The sequence below is a fragment of the Eumetopias jubatus genome, unplaced genomic scaffold, assembly GCF_037043125.1.
Source record: "Eumetopias jubatus isolate StellerSeaLion01/CBP00866 unplaced genomic scaffold, mEumJub1_p1.0 scaffold_3, whole genome shotgun sequence".
Classification (NCBI taxonomy): Eukaryota; Metazoa; Chordata; class Mammalia; order Carnivora; family Otariidae; genus Eumetopias; species Eumetopias jubatus.
Window position 1 is genome coordinate 32,536,286 of NW_028274809.1, and position 21,171 is coordinate 32,557,456.

The window sequence follows — 21,171 nt, forward strand, 5'->3', positions numbered from 1 at the left end:
CAGTGCACTGGTAGAGTTGTATGTTACCTTTCACATGGATAATGGTCCCATTGCTCTTCTCATTGTCTATGTAAGGAGGTGGATACATGACCTCAATTTTGCAGAAGTAAATATCCGTTTGGTTAACAAACAACTTCCGGAGGTAGAATGTCACTGTTTCATTGCCCAGTTTCCCATCACAATCGAATCCTGTACTTGAGTAGAACTGAGGCTGATGAGAGTAATTTCCATTCACAACACAGACTTCCACAGCACTATCTACTCCCTTATAAAGGGATGCCCGGAACTCCTTTGAGAAGAGGTTGTGGGTATACTTGCAGCTCAGGTTGACCTCATTGTTGTATACCACAAGCCTGGGCAACTGCTTCACCAAAATCTTGTTTTCTGAAGAAGGAAAAATCATTTGCTTAGAACAAGCGCGTGAGGACTTTTTTTTTTCCTGAAATCAAAACAAATTAATTAACAAAATAAACAGATCTCCAGTAAAGGTTTTCTCTTGGCAGATGAAGATGCGGGAGCTCTTTGGAAGATAATTATACTGAGAGTTTAAAAGTTTGCATTTTGATATTATTTTCATCCTCCTTTGAATGGAATGAGGGAGCGTGTTTTCACTTGGAGGGCAGAATGTGGCCTTCTGTTGGCACTGAGCACCACAGCTATGCATTTGGAATTTTTGAATCTGTGCTAAGATTCCAAAGATGTCAATCGTGCATAATTGTGTATCTTCTTGATTGAGTGGGATCCTTGGAAATGGCTTTTTAACACCTGATGTCGATACACAAATAGATTTGGTTTTAAGTTGTGATACAGGCTTTTGTGAAGTAATTAAAATGTTTTGAAACATTTGGACTTTGTTTGTTGGCCATTCCAAGAGTAGGATAAAAAGTAAGAGAAGACATAACCAAAAGAGTTGAACTTACATTCCATAGCAAATTCTGAGAAGAGCCTTCTCAAGAACTTCACATAATCATTCCCTTAAATCACAGGAAATGGAAGAGCTCCCCCTCTACTCCATTTTTCTACCTCCATGCTATTCCAGTAAATGATCAAAGAATCTGGAGACCATCTAGTTCAGTCTCTTCACAGTTCTCAAAGCAAAGAACCTGAAGCTAGGTACTCTAACCTACATGAGGAAGAGAACACATCTATTCCATGTTGTTTCCCACTGTATCCCCATTGCCTGGCACATGACAATATATTCCTTTTTTTTTAATGACTGTGTGAGGCCCAGAAATATTAGATGATTTGTCTAAAATTGCTGAATAGATGGTGAGCAAAACTACGACTAAAAACCCAAGTAAACTACAACCACCTGAGAAATAGACCACTTAACCATTAAGAATCAACTTCGCAAATTTCTCTAAATTTTCCTTTACTCTAAAACAATGAATTTCTCAAAAACAATGAATGGTTTTGTGTCTCTGATTCAAAATTTAATACAGACCCCCAAAAAATTTGCTGTTATTTGGGGTTATGCTAATAATTATCTACTTATTTGCATTTTTTAAAAAAGGTTTTTTGAAACAACACCCATACTGAAGAGCCAAATAAAATAAAAATCTATTAAAATAAAACCTCCAATTTAACCTGGATTTGCATTCAAGTGCTCAGGTGTTTTGTTTTTACTTTGGGAAAAAGGAAGATGCATAGAACTAAGTTACTAGTAGTTTTTTGTCACCTGCATTGTTCTCAACTCTGGCTGTACATCCCAGAACTTAAAAAAAAAAAAAAAAAAAACCTATGTCCAGGTCCCATTTCCAGAAATTCTGATTTAATTAGTCTATGCTGGATTGGAGAAGGGATTTGTATTGTTTCTTCTCATTTTTTTTACACAACTTATTGAGATATAATTCATGTACCATAAAGCCACTCCTTTTTTTTTTAAGTTCACCCATTTAAAGTATACAATTCAGTGGTTGGGTTTTATTTTGTTTTCTTTGAGTATGGTTGACACACAATGTACCACATAGGGATTCAACAACTTTATAGTTATGCTACGCTCACCACTGTGTAGCTTCCATCTGTCACCACACAACCATGTTACAATACCATTGACTGTACTCCCTATGCCGTACCATTCATTCCCATGTCATACTTATTCCATAAGTGGAAGCCATATCTCCCACCCCCTTTCACCCATTTTGCCCATCCCCCCACCTTCCTTCCCTCTGGCAGTGGTTTTTTATTAAATTCACAAATTGCAAATGGATGGTCACTATCCAATTCCAGAATATTGTATTTTTATTGCCCCCAAACAGAAATCCCATACCCATTAGCAACCACTCCTCATTCCTCCTTCCCTCTAGCTCCTGGCAACCACTGATCGATTTTCTGTCTCTATGGATTTGTCTATTCTGGGCATTTCATATAAATGGGCTTATACAATATATGGCCTTTTTTGTCTGGCTTCTTTCACTTAGCATCATGTTTTCAAGGTTCATCTCTGTTGTAAAATGTATCAGAACTTCATTCCTTTTCATGGCCAAATAATACCTTGTTGTATGTATATACACCACATTTTGTTTTTCCATTCATCACTTGCTTTCACTTTTTTGCTATTATGAATACTGCTGCTATGAACATTGATGTGCACATTTTTGTGTGGACATATGTTTTCAGTTCTCTTGGGTGTATACCAGGAGTGGAATTGCTAGGTTATATGGTAACTCAGCTTAACTTTTTGAGGAGCTGACAAACTGTTTTCCAAAGCAACTGCACTATTTTACATTTCTACCAGCAGTGTCTGAGGATTCTGATTTCCCCACCTCCTTGTCAACACTTGTTATTGTTCACTTTTGTTACTATAGCCATTCTGGTGGATATGAAACAGTATCTTATTGTGGTTTGATACGCATTTCTCGAATGACTGATGATGTGGAGCATTTTCTATATGCTTTTTAAGCATTTGTCTATCCTTTTTAGAGAAATGTGTATTCAGATCATTTGCCCACTTAACTGGGTTGCCTTTTAATTATTGAATTATCAGAGTTCTTTACATATTTTTGATGCAAGTTCCTTATCAGATATGGGATTTGCGTATATTTTTCCCATTCTGTGGGTCATCTTTAGTATTGTCATAAAAATTCCCCCCTTTGACTCTAATATTTAGTGAGGGTTGAAAATCACGATCGTGTAACAGATTTCTCAAGCTGACAGTGTATTAGAATCAGCTACAGTTTTTAAAAACCTTTGATTCCTGGGCCAGTTTAATCAGAATCTCTGTGTATAGGACCCAGACATCAATATTTTAGTTTCTCAGGAGATTCTAATTTGCAGTCAAGTTTGAGAACCAGTGATTTAACAATTGAAAACTCATTTCTTATCCTCAATTCCTAGGGTCTCCACAGGATTTTCCAGCCTCATCTCCTCAAACCCAATCCTCCCAGTTAGCTGGACTGTTTTAAGTTAACATCCCAGCAAAGTACTGTGTGCTCATTGCTCTTTCCATACTTTGTCAACTAAGTTCATGGCCTAGAGTGTCTCTCCCTTCTCAGGTCTCAAAATGATTACTATCTGTATCACTCATTTGCCATTTGGTCAGGTTCTACATGTGGAACACCTCTTGTTTCATATGCTTCGAGCTCTTGATTTGTGTGCATTTATTTCCTCTAGACTTCCAGTTTCCAGGTCTTCTTTGAGCAAGGACAATCTGTTATGTTTCTTTGTATACTACTGTGTGAATGATAGGATCTCATTAAATAATCAATAAGTGAAAGGTGGTAAGTTATCAGCAGCTAGGTCTGATTACCATCTCATTAAATCCTTATTCAAAATTTGTGTCTCAACAACATTAGCTTCATTTATCATTCATTCAAACACCCCCTAAAAGCACTGAAAAGCACATGTAAGAACCAAAAAGTTCAACCTGTCATGATAGGGAAATTCAACTTGTTTTTTGTTGTATTTCATTTTGCTTGGTTTTATTCTTTGTTTACTTAGAAAGAATCACTGGTCCAGTTCTGATTAAAAGAACCAAACCTAGCAAGAAATGCCAACATCTCCCCCTGCTTTTCAGGGAGTCCAGGTCAGGTGTTGGTGTTTCTGCTTACTGAGCCCTCCGGGGATTGTTTCTGTTCCTAATTATTGGGATTCTGTGTTAAGGGGCAGTCAAATTCTTCCTGCTCTGCCTTTGAGAGCTGACATAAGGGAAAAAATGAGCATAGGACTTCTTTGCTAGGGCAATAAAAGGGAGCATAAACAGGAAAACCAAGGAAAGCTGGAGAGAAACCCTGGATGGTGACTGGGTTTGGCTTCCTTTTCCCAGCACCCACAGTGAGGTAGAGAGAGGGGAAAGAGATGGAAGAAGGAAAAGAAGCTCTAGCATCTATACTCCAGTAGTTTGCTGAATATGTCTGATATCACTCAGAATGTGACACCCTCCCAGGATGCACACAGAAGAGAAAAAAACCTATTTCCCAAAGATGAACAGGGCTCAGTTTCTATCCTTGGGCAGCTTACAGTTTGGTGGGAAAGAAAGGTACATAAACAGCTACTTTTAAAATAGTGCCACAGTGATCCGCACAGAATTTCTGCAGGCAACTGGAGAACCAGCTAAGGATTTCTGAAAGTGACTGCGGACCTGAGTGTGGAAGTATGCATACATGTATTCAACAAGTTTATTAAGTAAAAACCTAGCAAGATGAGTCTTCGTGTCAGGGGGTGAAGTGAAGTAGAAGAGTGTGTGGTGGAGAAAAGGGTGTGAGGTGGTGGACTACGGGGAACACAAGACAAAGAGAGAAAAAGAAGATTCTATGCAGAGGAGATGAGGAGGTGAAAGAGTATGGCAGATGTGGGGGAATTACAGCTGTCTCTGTTTTGCTGGTACATGACTTGTAAAAGACAAGACTGGCAAAACAAGCATGGTTCACAGCTTGGGCTCTCCTGCTGGTGATGAGCACCTATTGAAGTATCTTAAGCAGACAGGTGATTTCATTTTATATATACCACTTTAGTGAAAAGGTGGAGGGTAAATTTAAAGGGCACGAGGATGTAAACAGGGAGACCAGTTAGGATCTAGTTGTAGTAGCCTAGGCAAGAGGTGATAAGGGCCTGAACTAGGATTACAGAGAAGTAGATGAGCTCAAGAAATATTTACAGGTTAAAACTGGCAGAATTCAGCATTGGCTTAGATGTGGTGAGGGAAGGAGAAGGAGGAGTTAAAAATGATTATCCTCAGGCCGTACACACCAACCGGTAAGTAATCCTGTTTTTCTTTTGCCTACTTCTCTTCTTCACTCATTATGAGAAACTGAGGTGATGTTTAGACATCTGGGCTATGAAAAAGACATTCTTCCAGCCTAAGAGACCACTGCAAAGAATACAAGTTACCTCAAAAGTTCCTGGGAACACAGCTGACTCCTTGGAGCTTAGTTCACTGTTTTCTGTTCTCACAAGGGAGAGGTGGTGGTCTTTCTCTCCTGAATCTGTTTTTCCTTCACAAAGCATAATATAGTGAGATAACTAGAAGATAGACTTTCCTTCTGTTCATCCATGGGGCCTCCAAATTCAAACCTCAGCATGGTTAAGGGGATTTCTCTGAACCCATTCTACCTCAGCACTACAAATTGAGCAATCTCTCAGAGAGGAGCAATCCGAGATCTCAGGGTCGTGACTGGCTGTTACATATTCGGTATTCTCCAGGTTGATGGCACATCCAAAACTGCAAAGGGGAAAGAAAAGTCCTTTTTTGTGTGACTCCTTTTACTAAAATTTGTTGGGAAAGAGCTTGAAAAATATCGATTACATGACCATTTGATGAAAAGAGACGTCCAATGTGTTTGTCAACGTTTACTTTTTTCTGTCTTCCATGTGAACACATAATTTTAAAGCTAGGTGCTATGCTTGAAGTGGTTTGCCAGATATGTGCTAGTGTGTGGCAATGGTCTCCTAGCTTAGGGTTCAACCCAAGTTAAGGACTGGCTGATAGAACTTCTTGTTTTCAACATTAACATCCTGATAGCCCTTGGTCCCACCTTGGTTCATGTCAATCATGTAGAGAAGCCTGAGTGAGAAACCATCTCATAGGACTTCAAAATCTACATCTGCTTTGAAGACACACTAAATGAAAGAAATTCACTTTTGGTGGCAGAAAAATATTACCAATTTATCTAAATGATATTGAATATATGTGGTCATTATAACTTACGGTAGACACAATACTTATTTTTTTCTTAAAATGGAGCATTGTGAAAATGCACACCCCTTACTCTATTGGAGTGGAGTATTAACATGGATAAGTCACAGCTACCAATAATGGAAAGATCAAATGATATTTGGCTTTGAAATGTATTTTTGGTTCTCTGAGTTTCAGGGAATCCACAGGACTTCAAATAATTTAAGAACACATTGTAAAATTTAAGAATATATCCAGACTCAGAAGACACTAGAGAAATATTTAGCTTCCCTATACTAACTTGTACTTGAGTCCTTTCATGCTAGGAGTGAAGAGCACCCTTAGGTTAATTTGGTCTTAGCAGACCTAGCCTTTCCCTGTGGATATTTGGTTTTCCTTCTTGTAAGTAGTTAGGCAAGGTCCACCTAGGTCAAACCTACAGCATTAAAAGAGAAACATTGTCAGTCCATCAATTGTATTTGCTTCTGGTATCAAAAGATTCGCTTGACTGACATTTCTCTAACTGAATTGACAAGTTGTTTTGATGATGAATTTAGTGCTTTGCTTTCAAAGCCTTTCCTAGCAGCTAAATCAGCTAAAGGTATGGAGACAGGAAGCTGTAACCTCAAACCTCTTTCCCTCACAACTCCTTAACAACAGGCAACATGAAGGGTAAGATTTGAGGTGAAAAGGTACTTATCTGCTCCCTATAAGTAAAGCAGTGAGAGCTAAAAGATTTCCCACAGATAATCTGTGAATCTTGTGATACAGTTGACTTTTAGAAAATTGGAAGTTACTTGTACTTCCATGATATTTGGTTACAAAAAAAAAAAAAACTTTCCCTTTTTGCCTGTTGTAAATGGGTCCATTACTATTTTAATAATCAACTCTCTGCACAGATGGAGTAGATAACCATCTCTCAGGTGTGGTTCCAAGCACCAGAGAAGGAACCCTGCCCCTGAAAGGACCCTCCTCACCAACTCTGTTAATGCTTGGATTTCAAAAGAAGATGAAGCCTAAAAGGCAATGTGGAAAAAACATTGACTTAAGTTAGTAATTGTGGCCTACATTCGTAGGGCTACAAAGTGCTTTTTCCTATTTTATCTCATATAACTCCATATTAACCTGTGAAGTAAATAAATAGGACAGTCATCTTTATGCCCATTTCACAGATGGGGAAACTGAGGTTAGAGGTCGAACAAATTGCTCAAGTTCATAGGACAAGTGACCTTTATGACTTGGCTCATGCTTCATTTCTAATTATTCTTTCCCTCTGTTAGGTTGCATCAAAATTTCAACACAATTTCAGTGATTGATTCTAGATCTTCTCAAAGTTGGACAGATAATTGGATGGTATTAGAAGTGAGAGTTAGGAAAATACCATTGAGTAGGGGAGTAAATGGAGTGGAATCAGGACAAAACTAAGTTAAAATTCAATTTTCTCCACCATTTTGCTGGAGTACCATCCTGCAAAAAGTGCTCAGCTGGAAGGAAACTTGAGGTGACCTAAGCCAAAACCTTATTTTATAACAGAGACAGCAGAAAACAAAAAAAAAAAGTAATTTTTTTAAAGCAAGGCCACACAAATAATGGAAGAGCTAAGGTTTTTTATTTATGTTTCTAGGAATAATGTTTGAAATCATGAATGTTCTATTCAGAAAACCAACTTTGTGTAGTCAGCAGATACACTTGATTTCATGGTCGTATTTACAAAAAGTATGTTTCCAAACTTTCTTTGGCTATAATGCATGTGTACAAAACATTTTGCTTATGATTTCAGAGACTTCCTGAAGGTTATAAATGGATCCCAGATAAGGCCTACAGACAATACCATCACATGAAGTGCCTCTTATAAATTATTTCAGATCCACAACCAACCATTATGCCATCTCAGCTCTTCTATTTCAGCTTGCCCAGGTGTGTACGAAACACTTTGAACATGAACATTAGTCAGTACATAAAGTCACTTTTCAGTCTAAACCTCATTGGGCAAATTCTTAACCTCAGGACCTTTGTGAATCACGTATATTTATCACGTTTAATTTATGATATGCCATCTTTCCTTTTCTCTATCATAGCACCATAGAGAAACAGAAAGGCACCTAGAGGTTAGTAAACCAGAGAGTGGAGTAGACAACACTCAAGACTGACATTTGCATTGAGATGTTAAGGAAGCAGTAAAAGGAGATATGATAGGTCTTTAATTAGCAATGTGACTTTCTTTCAGAACCTCTTAAGAACTTTATTGGGTTCCATCTCTGCACATCACAATCAGTTCCTTTTGCAGCTTAAAAATCAGATCGTAAGATCATAATCATGTCGTTTCCTTTTTTAAAATTCTGACTGAACAGAATTTAACATGTCAGGCAGGAACCAGAGAAAATGAAAGCTTTCTATTTTCAACCATCTTGCCCTGCGGTGTTTGCGAACACACTGTGAAGGTGACACTGGTTTCCTTGGCATAGAGCACCTCCCTCCTGACCACAGAGCTGGTGAAGTTACTGTAACTTTCCTCTGAGTACATTTCCTGTTCAGGCCTAGGATACCCTTCAACACCTGGCCATCTGACCACTTGCTCCTTTCTGGGCTCCATAAGGGGCAGGCTTGCTCACAGGCCAATCCAGTGTTTGCTCAGGAACCTGTGAGACCAATTGTGCTTTCTGGGAGGAAAGTGGCTCTTTCCTCTGTCTGTGGCTCTGGTAACTCTGGCTGGTGGCTCGGTCTCATACAGATGTGAGAGAGAGGAGTAAAAAACACTCATCAGACTTTCACCATCTTCTTTGAGCTAATAGGAAGATAAAAACAAAGCTATGAATGGCCTAGCATACCTTAAATGGCTCCAGACTCTCTGAAATTAATGATAAAATGGGGGGCAGGGAGTAACACACATTACATTTTCAAAATAACTTTGTGGTCATTCCATCTAGTTTTCTAATGGCTGTCATCTTGAAACTCTCCCATTTTCACAAGGAATAAAGATTTAAGGAAAGCTCCCCCCCCCAAAAAAAAGGGCTTTGAAAAAGCACGTGGAGGGCGCCTGGGTGGCTCAGATGGTTAAGCGTCTGCCTTCGGCTCAGGTCATGATCCCAGAGTCCTGGGACTGAGTCCCACTTCGGGCTCCCTGCTCCTTGGGAGCCTGCTTCTCCCTCTGCCTCTCTCTCTCTGTGTGTCTCTCATGAATAAATAAATAAAATCTTTAAAAAAGAAAAGAAAAAGCATGTGGTATATACATATATGTGGTCTCATTCAGGATCCCAGCCGAAAACAAATGGCACACTCAAAATTGGGCAATAGGAGGAAGGTGTATTTATAAAAGGACTGTTGGCAAGGGTGTGGAACCACAAGGCAAGTGCTAGAGACTGTAGCTCATGGCAGCAGAGTTACAACCACCCTTAGGTCTAAAAGGGCATGAGCAGGGTGAGGTTACCAGAGCCAGAAGGATTTTACTAGGAAGGCAACAGGAGATGTTGAAGACACCTGAGTTGAGAATAGAGTGGTAAGTGCCCCTGAGGGAAGGTTAGCACAGTAGTGCAGAGTGCACTCACTAGAGAGAGGGTAGAGCGGAGACAGAGACCAATGGGGAGGCTGTTGCAATAGCTTTGATGTGAGCTCACAGGGCCTGAGTTGCAGAGGTGGTAGCTAGGATGGAAAGGACAGACACAGAGTGGGTACTTGGTTGTGCTCACTGATGGTGAACAAGAATCAGAAATGACAGAGTTTGTGGGCTGGGTGAGGATGAAAGCAGAGGCATTGTTGACGAAATTAAGTAAGTAAAGAGAGAACATTTGTTTGGAGAAAAGCTGTTGGGTTGAGTTTTTGACACACTGGGTTTGAGGGGTGGCTAAGGCATCCTGAAGGAAAGGTCCAGGAGTTAGGTGTGTTGGACGAGAGCTCAAGAAAGTCAAAGATAGATGTATATATCAGAATGTCATCTGTATTAGGATGACAGTTAATAGTAAGCCTGCCTAAAGCCATTGCCTGTATTATCATCCATCCCTAATGCTCAGAGACACTGCCCAGCAATGAAGGGTATAAGCACTCTAGAACTGAAACTTCCTAAACATAAAGCAATGTAAATGGGTGTGATGTGACCAGCCCCTACAATTCAAAGGTCTACAATTGTCCTCTCAGCACCTAATGCTAGAAGGATAATCTAAAAGGCCACCAAGGCAGAGCACCTTATATGAAAGCTGCCAAAGCACTCCCAAATATCCAATTTTATTACCCTAAAAGGTCGCCTATAATCCAAATAGTAAGTAACTAGGGCTTTATAGCTTTCTACATAAACAGTATGACAATAATTCAATCTTAATCTCCAAAGAGCCTGCTCAGGGCCACCTTGACACGTACAGAACCTTCTAGGCAAATGTCATGACTTGGAAGTTTGAAAACTTGAGGCAACTTGAATTGTCTTGTTAAAACTGATAAAAGCCAGCATTTTTATTCCATGGAAGAAGCATTTTTAAACCAGAAATAGACCTGAGATGTCTTCAAGTCCAACCCCCTCACATATCAGACAAGGAAAAGAAGGCCTAGAAAAGCGTTGTCACATTTCAACAGACTGAAACTCCTAATCGCATCCCCTCTACCTTGAGAAATCAGTGACTTTAGCTTTTAAGTTTGGGGAAAAAAGGGGGGAGGGGGAATGAGGGGTGGAAAAACAGACATGGCCTCTCCAAACCTAAAGGCAAGCAGCTATATCCTTGGTCCAAAAAACACAGGGAGATGCTGAGATTAACTTTTCTGACTGGAAACTGGAGCCCTGCCCATGATTTTGGGCAGGATTGATCTGAACCTGTGACCCTCTTGTTTTAGCCATGAGCTGAGGCCAAGCCAAGCCATACTGTACATTTTTGAAGGCTCAAGCAAATTTAAAATAGAGATGGGCTAAGTCTTCAAAGTCAAAGTACATATTATTCAGTGGCCCTTGTTGATATAGGTTTAATACTAAAGCCTGTTCTGAGACTATGAAATATATATATTTTTTAAATAAAAGTTTTTAATATCAGGTATGCCAGCATGTAATCACTCATCTACCCCTGCTCCAGCCTAACATCATTTCTCTGCCCCTATAAATCTCTTCTCACCCTCCCCATTCTTCTTAGAGATTTGTCCTCCTCTCTCTAATACTCCCATTCTCTGTGCCCCAAATCTCTCTCCCCATATCCTGGTGAAAACTGCCTCTGTTCTTTATTTTTCTCCCTCCTCCTCTTTTATTTCCTAATGGCCCTCTCTCCCCTCCACCCCTTCAACACTAGACACACACACACACACACACACACACACACACACACACACACACTCACTCAAGAACAGCACTTTGTTCCTCCCACATCTCAAACATAATAAAGTCACTCAGTTTGCAAATACTTATTACATACCTACCATGTACAAGGAATGGTGAACGTTATAGGTGATAGAAGTTCCTAACTGTCTTCACTTTACCTAGAATTTCCTCTCTTTCTACTGTCTCTATTCTGTTCTTCTCCACTTTTTCTTGACCTTTTGAAGTCTTATCTTCTTTCCCCACCATTCTGTCTAAGCTCAAAAGTCTCAACTGGCCTCCTTTGAGTGAAAACCAATAGCCTTCCCAGTCCACTATTCACTTCTTCCCTTATATAATTAATGCCATGAAGCACTGTCTCTTTTTGAAATTCTTTCCTCCTTTGGCTTTAGTGATGTTCTATCAAGGCTCTTTCTCCTCTTACCTCTCTAAACACATTCTGTCTCCTTCACTGCTTCATCATCTCTTCAGCTGACTCCTAACCAGAGCAATTTTCCAGATTCAGTTCAACTCTCTGCTTTTCTACAGTTATACTCTCTCATTTCTACTAGCCATCCATTCCCATGACATCAGCCTTACTCCTAAGATGAGGATTCCTAGATATTTTCTTCTACCCAGATCCCATAGCTTCAGGTTTATGCTGGACATTTTTCTGCCATTTCAAGCCTTTACTTCAAATTCAATGTGTCTAAAACTAAACATTATTTTGCCCCAAAACTCAGTTGCACAACATCTTGATTTCAGGTGGTAATACCACCATTCCTCTATTAAGCCAAAAACCTTGACATCATTCTTGATCCCTCCCTCTCTTTCACAAACCAAGTACTACATCCTGGAATTTTATTTTTCAAGGATCCTTCAAAATAGTCACTTCTTGCTGTTCCCACATTTGCTACCCAAATTCTAATCTACTACCCCTCCTCCTGGCAAAGTGGCAGAGTGTTACAACGTGATCTCCTTGCCATTAGTCTCTATACATTCTAGACCATCCTGCTTCCAAAAGCTTCCGGCTGCATCACAATGCCTTGAAAATGAAGTCCGAACTTGGGGTATCAGTGTTCAGTCCTTGGTTTGACCTGATTCTACCCTACCTTTCCACGCCTCCACACATTCAGTTCTGGCCAAGAACACAGAACAATATTCCTGGTTTAATTTCTTTATTTGTATTGCTTCTCCCTCCTGAAGTAACATGGAATTGGTAAGAATATGAATGCTGGAGCAAGTGTCTGGATTTACTCACTTACTAGCTGTGTGACCATAGGCAAGTTGCTCTATTTGCTCCATCATTCAGTTTCCTCATCTTGCAGATAAAATAACCATAGCAACCGTTTCAAAGGATTTCAGGGAAGAATATATGATTTAATATAGGGAAAACCGGGGAGAACAGTGCCTGGCACATTATAAGTGCAAAATAAGTATTAGCTAGCAATTATTATTAATAACATCATCCATTCAAATCATATCTACCTTTAGTGTCCAATTCAATTCCCATAAATGCTTACTATTCTATATTAATATTACCAGAATATTGATGTTATGCTTCCTCATTTTAGTACTAACTCATTCATTTCCTTCCTCAACAAATATTTTTTAAACACCTATAATGCTTCCAACACTGTGCTGGAATAAGTTATAACTTCACTGTGCTGTGAAGTTATAATGATGAATAAGACATAATCCTGCCTGCAAAGAGCTCACAGTCTGGGGGGAAGAAACAGAAGCATCAATGCACAATAACAATTTTGGGAACCCTGAGAAGGAAGGAAGTCCTTCACTTTGCCATTTAGGGTCTGGGAGAAGACTTCTTCAAGTGAGGAGTGTAGGGGACATTTCAGATTACAAGCATAATGTATGCAAAGTCATTAAGCCATGAAAGAGCAGGGGAAGTAACCAAGAGTTAGTTGTCTGTTTCCCGCTGCTATATCGTGTCATGTAAGGTCTTCTCAACTGGATCAAAAAGTCTGTGGAAGCAGAGAGAACTTGGTTAATTACACAAGTCGGTCCTTATACTTCTTTTCCTCTTTTTATATTCCTTCAGACTCCAATTGAGATTAAAATATAACAGAGGTTTAACAAGTCTTTGTTAGATTGAGTTATACTTGCATTGGAACTCCTCTTACAAATCCGTAATAAAGACTGAATACCCAGGGAGAGCTTCCTCAAAAGAGGTGAATCTTGCACTGTAGTCATAAAGCGAAAGATGAGCAGGATTTGGATAGGTGAAAAGGGGAAAGAGGGAATTCCAGGAAGGCTATAGCATCAGAAAGGTCATAAACGCAGAGCGCAGGGAAGTGAGACTGTGAAGAAAGCTGCAATTTGGGGTTTGAGGATCTTATATTAGGGTGTGAAAGAAGATTGATTGGATAAGCAAGAGGGGTTCAGCCTTAGATCATCCAAAACATGCCAGGAAACACTGCAAAATCACCTTTATATTAGCATCTTCAAGGAGCTGTCAACACAACCTCCTTTTCAATAGCTTGAGAGATACCTAAGTTCTTGTCCATCTCATGTCTGTGGTTGAACTCACCAGTTCTATGGATGCTGCTGCTTATAACTGTTTGCCATAAAATAAATTACTACAGAGAATCATTCACAATGATGCTAAACTGAAAGAAAAAAAATTTAGAAAGATCTCACAATTCTCATTTTTACTTCTTTGAAGCTCAAACTGGGTTTTTGTATCAGTCATAGAACCTAGAATGGCACCTAGAAGATGTTAATAAATACCTATCAAATGAGCACATGAATGAAGACCTGTCTTGCTAAAGTGTAAGAAGAAGGAGGCAATTTATAAAACAGGAACCCAGTATTTTAGAGAACAGTAACCTAGTAACACCCTGTTTTAGACCCCCTGGGAAGCTTCAGTAAAAGGAAACATTCTTCTCATGTGTGCCCATTTTTACCCAGTGCCTATGGGACAGAGTCTGCGGATCAGAAATGGAAACTTCCCGGACCCAATATTCCTAAAGATGGTCTTAAATTATGTAGTCTTATTAGTAGTAGTGTTCAAAATCAGAGAAACTCATCAGGTTACATGGAAGCTGCAGACACAGCCACAGCAATGTTCTGACACTTCATCATCTGTAAAGTATCCCTAAGCAATGAAAAAGCACAACCCTCTACCTTCTCAGAAAGTGTAAAAAAAAAAAAAAAAATCAAACACCCACCTACATTCCTAACAAGGGAATCTATGTCACTGTTACAATGTAAGACATGTCAATAATGCAGATTCTTGTATGAATGAGTGGGTGATGAACAGGAATTCCTGCCATAATCAATACATTACGTGGTGAATTGTGAGCCACCAAGTTCACTTAGTTACTGCAGAAAAGGGCCCCTGATTAGATCAGAGGTCAGAGTGAACTATGAGTGGATGACATTTCTGATACCATCAGGAACCATTAACACAGTTACCTTGGCAACCAGAGTCCCACAGATAATGAAGATGATGACAAATGAAAAAGATGACAGTAATGGTGATGCAGAGATAAAGTTGCAGCTCAAAGTTAAGTAAGAAATTCTCCACCACAGTGCAGGTTTTCATCCAGCACCAAAAACATAAACATACATAACCTGCATGGTGACACACAGACTCAATCAAGATGTCTATGACCTTAATATTGAAAAACCTAGGCCAAAGAAGTCTAAACTCTCTTTTTCACATCCTTTAACAAATGACCAAGTAGCCCTTGACCCCATCCAGTGCTCCTCTCTTCTGATGTTCAGAGTCATCAAAATGAGAGTAACAAGCAAGAAGTTAGACACCTGCTTTGCAGCCACTTCCCCATGGAGCCTGTGTTACCTTCCCTCCAGCTTCAGGGACCCATTCTCATGCAACAGTTCTCAGTCTGAAAGCTCTGGGTACCATTTTTTTTTATGACTACGCCATGTTAAGACCAAAAGAGGCAAGAAATCACCATAAAAGAGACACAGGTTCCTTAACACAGCTTCAAAAACCAGAGACCCCGTCAGTCAGTCACAAAACCACCCAGATGTCATTTTTTCCCAGAAGTTCAGCTAAACCATCTACTGAGAAGAACAGTGCCGGCCTCTTTGAAGTTCCATAAGTAACAAATTTCTTGAAGAAAAAGGCAAGCAAAAATTTAACCAAGTTGAAAGGGAAAAATGACAGATTTTATCCTTTTCAGTGACCTGCTACAAAATAATGTGCTTTGAAATATGGCCTGCCCTCTGCTTTGTGGACAAGAAAGTTTGCAACCGTGTCTCCTATCGCTGCCTAGGCTAGTTAATGAAGAGCTATTGTTTTAGAGATGATAAACCACAAACAGAATTTTCTTCTAGGATATCGGTGGCCTAAAACTTTTCATTTTGTAAATGTCAGCACCCTGCCTACGGGAAATACTTGGGGGAAAATATCCACACATGGTAAAAGCTGAACGGTAGTCATGTGGCATGTGGCTTTTGTCCACTCATGAAAATAGAATGAAGACATTAAAAGGGAGGATAGGGGGCGCCTGGGTGGCTCAGATGGTTAAGCGTCAGCCTTCGGCTCAGGTCGTGGTCCCAGGGTCCTGGGATAGAGCCCCTCATGGGGCTCCTGGCTCAGTGGGGAGCCTGCTTCTCCCTCTCCCCCTGCTCCTGCTCTCTCTCTCTCTCTCTCTCTCTGTGTCTCAAATGAATAAATAAAATCTTTAAAAAAATAAAAATAATAAAAGGGAGGACAGTTTAAGTCTTAAGAAAAGACAATGAGACTCCCACCCCCACCCATAAAAAAGTTTTAATGTGAGAGCTTCAGACCTACGATCACAGATTCATTTCTCTTTCTAATCAGTCTGTGAAAATGACTCATTCTATTTCTTGATATTGATATATTGATATTGATTTTACGGTCCTTACTATAAAAGTTCTTGCCTTTAAAAAAATAGAAAGTAATATTCTGTCTTAAACAATATCTATACATTTGAAATGCCCATCGAATTTACTTCAGATAACAAAACACCCAGCTGATTTTTTAACAGTCAAAAAAACCAGTCTTCCATGCAGCGGAGTCATTGCAGACATGGCAATTTGCTGATTACATTGCCTTTTCAATGCTCATCTCTCTCCCTCTCTCTCTCTCTCTTACTTTTCTAAGCCCAGACTCATGGCAACGCTCCCCTGTAAGAGGTCAATTACTTGCCATTATGAACAACTACCTCAAAGGGGGCGTTTGCTGAACTAAGAATGAAGTCTTTAATTACCTTGCTTTGCTGATGAGTTTTTATTAAATGCCAACCATCTTCCTGCCTTCTGTGCCTCTCTCAGAAAAAGAAGCGCACGCCAAGGGAAATGCAGAGCTTTGGAGAAATCAATCACGTTCGAACTGGCCATTTTGACAGTTTATTTGCTGAGGTTTGGGGAGAAATGAAAAATCCTCTCGTGGAAAAATAAGTGGCATTGTCCTGATTTTTATCTTCATACTGGATGATTAGCCTTGCTGAAAAATAACCAATATGGGCTGAAAAATCTATGAACAATGCTGTCTATTATACTCACACTCCTTCTATCATCAATCACAAATTGGTTCCCTTTCAAAGAACTGCAGTTCTAAGCTGGACTCATATCTGCAAATCCAACAAAATCCTCTCAATTTGTGGATCTCAACTGCACAAGTACTCAAATCTGGTAGGAAACATGTAACTTTAGTAAAGGAATTGTCTAAGTGAACATTTCCTCATGCTTCCTAAATTATACCTCTCTAAATTAGCCATAAAAATCTTTCTACAGCGTCATTAAAATCATGAAAACTCAGGTTAGGTTGAACCTTCATAGAATAAGCATTATTTTAAGCTATGTTGCAAGCCAGTGAATTAGAATTTTTTAATTAGTGGGAAAAAGGACTGTTCTTCCTTTTTATTTTTCTCTTTGTCAAAAAAGTTTTTATTTAAATTCCAGTTAATATACAGTGTAATACTGTTCTTCCTACACACACACACACATACACACAAACCTCAACACAGACATACCAGAAATCTCTCTTAATGCTAGGAAGGACAATTACACTGTGACCAGAGAATTTTACCTTATCTATAATTTCTTCATGGAGGGCAAATACAGAGAGACAAAGAGCATATGGCAGGTTTTACACCATTGATTAGAATGGATCATGCATTTTTTGTATGTTGTAGTTATTTTATCTCATAAGTTTTCTTACTGAGAGAAGCATTTCAAAATTGCCTTCTTTACCCCTTTCCTACTTCATTAGATGGCCACTCAGCATCAAATCTTAAAAGTCGTTATGGGGGTGAGTTGGCATTCGCAATGTAGACGTATCTCAAAATAGAAAACAAAGGTCCCACATGTGTGTATCCTTAGCAGGGTTTTTAGCTACCCCCCTTTCAATAAGTGTTCTCAAGGAAAAATATAAAGCTTGCGTCTTACAAAAACATCTTCAAAAGAGATTCAGTGAGTTGACGACAGATGGATGTCCACAGAGCACATCAGGAAAGTAGTCTGTGTACAGATACTTAAATAGTTTCTGTGAGAATGAGCTTCTCCTTTCTTTCTGCCTATTCTGTGTATCCTTTATTGTGTAATCAATTAAGAAATTTAAATATCTTTAAAAATCAATTTTAAAGATCCCTTAAAAATAGAGTTTAAAGACCTTTTTTAAAATAAATTTTAAAGATTCTTTTAAAATATATTTGGTAGCTCTAAATGCTCGGCACCAGATACTGGGGCATAACCTAGCTGACCAGCTTCTGTCTTTCACTGAATGGGTACATTTTATAAATACACACAGTTTATAAATGTGCTCACTGGCACAGAAGGCAAGAAAATAGATGGGTGTATATGTAACTATTTCACTTGTGCAGGTTGGGAAATTATATCCTTTGGAGCCCATGCACATAATGTTAAGAATAATAGCAAGTAATGCAGTCTCCACACCCACCAAAATAAATGAGAAAGAAAATTGAAGATTTTCTTATTCTTATTATTCTTATTTAAATGTGCTCATTAATCAGTACAAATCTTGAGCCAAGTGAGACACTTCTCTAACTCTGGGAACAAGTTAAATAAACACCTGTCTCCAGCCCACCAAAGCAACAAGGTCTTTCTGTTTGGAATTGTGATTTTCCAAAGACGGTTTAACCCTGGATGTATCTGGAGCTATGAAATTATAAACCATATCACGTTAGGTGGAATAATGTCATGGTCAAGGGCATAGGCTGAAGAGTTAGATTAAGGTGGTTCAGACCCTGACTCCCATAACTAATATCTGTATGTCCTTGGACAAATTAACATCCCTACCCCTTGGTCTCTGCATCTGAAATGGAGTTCCATTATAATGGTGTTAGGTGTGTCCTCCTCATCATCATTTAGAACTTAAGGGATTTTAATCTAAGATAACAGATTTCAGCCAATTGTAAAAGAAAGTAATTTATTGGCATTTGTATTGTGCCACCTTCTGTAATGACTCCAAAATTCATTTTGACACACTCAATTCAATTTGAGTAGACGTCGTAACTACAACTAACATTCATCTTGCAAGCCAAGCTCTGACTGTACTAAGCATTTCACACAGATTATTTCATTTTATCCCCCCAATGACCTTGAGATAAGGTTATTACCATCTCCAATTTATAGAGAAGAAAACTGAGGCTTAGAAAGTTCACATACTAGTCTAAGCTTAGCTAGTAAGAAATGGATTGGCGATGTGAATCCTGTCAGTCTAAATCCAGAACTTTCAGAACCAACCTACTTATAGCTGTTGTCTTAAAGTTTTTTATAAAAAGCATAATTTTTATAGCTTCCTGGGACACTATCAATTAATAGCTAAATAAATCTTATTTAATTCCAAAGAATGTTTGTTAAAATATTATACTGTAGACTGAGAATCAGTGAGTTTCTTAATAACAGGCTGCCATGTTAGAGCAAAGCTACATTTCAAATGTCCACATTTCATAAGTCATCTGAAATTTAAGATGAGCCAAGCCAACCAAAGACTTGCAAAGAAAAACTAAGAAAAGGAAAGGAATCAAAAATGTTTACCTGTTACTTGAATTGAGGGGAAGAAGTTGAGAGCCAGAAGCAGCCTGAGGATCATTGTGCTAATGGTGGGCCAGGGCTCCAGCCCCTCCTCCCCGAGGAGCCCAAAGTGTGAGGGAAATTGAAGATGCACCTGCCAAAGCCCCGAGCGTCTCCGTCATCCACAGCCACCACCAACTTATTTCCCTCAGGGCACATGATCAAGGGACTCAAACCACAAGGCATCATGACTGCAACATTTCACACAGGATATTACATTGTTTTGATGACTTTAGACTTTTCTTCTTCTTTTAAAGACAAGCTTTTCTTGTCACTGAAAAAGAATGTCAGTTCTCTATGATGGGCTCATGAGAATTATTCTCCAAACACACGTATCAGAGCTGTGAAAATAGGGGCTTAAAATTGAGCAGGAATTTAAGGGCAGACAAACAAAGTATTCTAAAGGAGGAAGAAAGCCAGTCACAGAAGAGAGATTTTCATAGCATGGGGAGAGACTGTGTCAAAAAGACAACAAGAATTACATTGAGGATTTGGGAAACATCCACATCAATGTGGGAGGAGTTATAAATATTAGGAATTGAACTTTTGTGTGAGACATAGGTAGTCCTATGGAGCTTTTAGCACACGCTGCTTAGTTTATACTGAGCTTCCCCTAACTCACTTCCAGGAACTGTGAGGAACACACCCCACCTGCAAGCGCCAACCCAGTGAGCACCTGGAGGGGGTTTCTTGAGCAAAGGGAGAGTCCAAAAGCATGACAAGGAAGTGTTCAAGGTTAAGGAAGAGGCATGAATGCAGGCTCCATAGCAGGCTCCCCAAGGCCAGCAACCACACCTCTGCCACCCTCTTTGGTGGGCCAGGCCTTCTGCATGGAGTCATCCCACTGGTGGGACCAACCCTGCTCTCCTCATCTGGTATCCAGGTCAAGATCTTGTACTCAACGGCTTCTTCAAAACCTTCCTAGTAATTTTTTTCTCCTTCCCTGATAACCTAAGCTTTATATGACTACCCTAATTTGGGCTGTTCTTATTTTTTTAAGATAACTTGCATGGGGTTTTATTCTGACTGTTAAGGTAGGATATATTTCACATAGAAAATTTATTAGAAGATACATTTTACCTTTTTAAATGTTAAAAATAATTATTAAAGCTCCCCCATAATCTTACCACCCTGATATAAACCTTGTTAATATTCTGGCCCATTGCCTTCCATTTGTTTTTCTGTCAAGATTTTTACATATTTAATATCATGTTTTATTTGCATTTTTCAATAGATATATACTATCATCTGTTACACCTTAAACATTTTCTGATGACATTTAAGTATTCTTTATAAACATAACTTTTAATTGATATATAATATTCCATCCTATAATTATGTCATAAATTGTGAGTTGTTACCAGTTTTTTTGCTATTTTAAAATGCTACCGTGAACATCTCTGATGATCTAGCTATAGGTGGAAGAAGTCCTCATGTCTCTTCCTCCTCATCTGATAAATGACAGATCAGAAGTATTTTGTCTGCTGACAGACCCTCTTTGTCCTCTATTTGACTTGTCTCAAAAAACAGATCTTGGTGACCCTTTTGTACTGACATATCCCTCTGCCCTTTGGAGCAATTTGTCCTTGGAAATGGTTCACTTATACTTCTGAATGAAAGGTAAACGATAAAGTCCTGTTCCCAGTCCTGGGGAAGATTCACTTCTCAAATTTGACCCACTATTCCTGGCTCTGACCCTCTATGTCTTACCCAGGGCTTGATGTCTTTCCAGGGACAACTTTTAGAA

At 39.2% G+C, this 21,171-nt stretch overlaps 1 protein-coding gene across 3 annotated transcripts in view; it reads right to left on the reverse strand.

Annotated features, from left to right (window-relative positions):
• CD28 (CD28 molecule) overlaps window positions 1-19,610 on the reverse strand; it is a 30,530-nt gene extending 10,920 nt beyond the window's left edge. The window contains exons 1-3 of one of the 3 annotated variants that reach the window (XM_088021579.1): window positions 19,523-19,610; window positions 15,199-15,209; window positions 28-376 (exon numbers count right to left, since the gene is read on the reverse strand). In XM_088021579.1, the coding sequence (XP_087877705.1) occupies window positions 28-376; window positions 15,199-15,209; window positions 19,523-19,610 (448 nt within the window). Of the gene's footprint in view, window positions 1-27; window positions 385-15,198; window positions 15,210-16,597; window positions 16,830-19,388 lie in introns of those variants that run through there. The other 2 variants (XM_028112172.2, XM_088021578.1) reach the window with 2 other exon arrangements.
• Window positions 19,611-21,171: the final 1,561 nt, after the last annotated feature.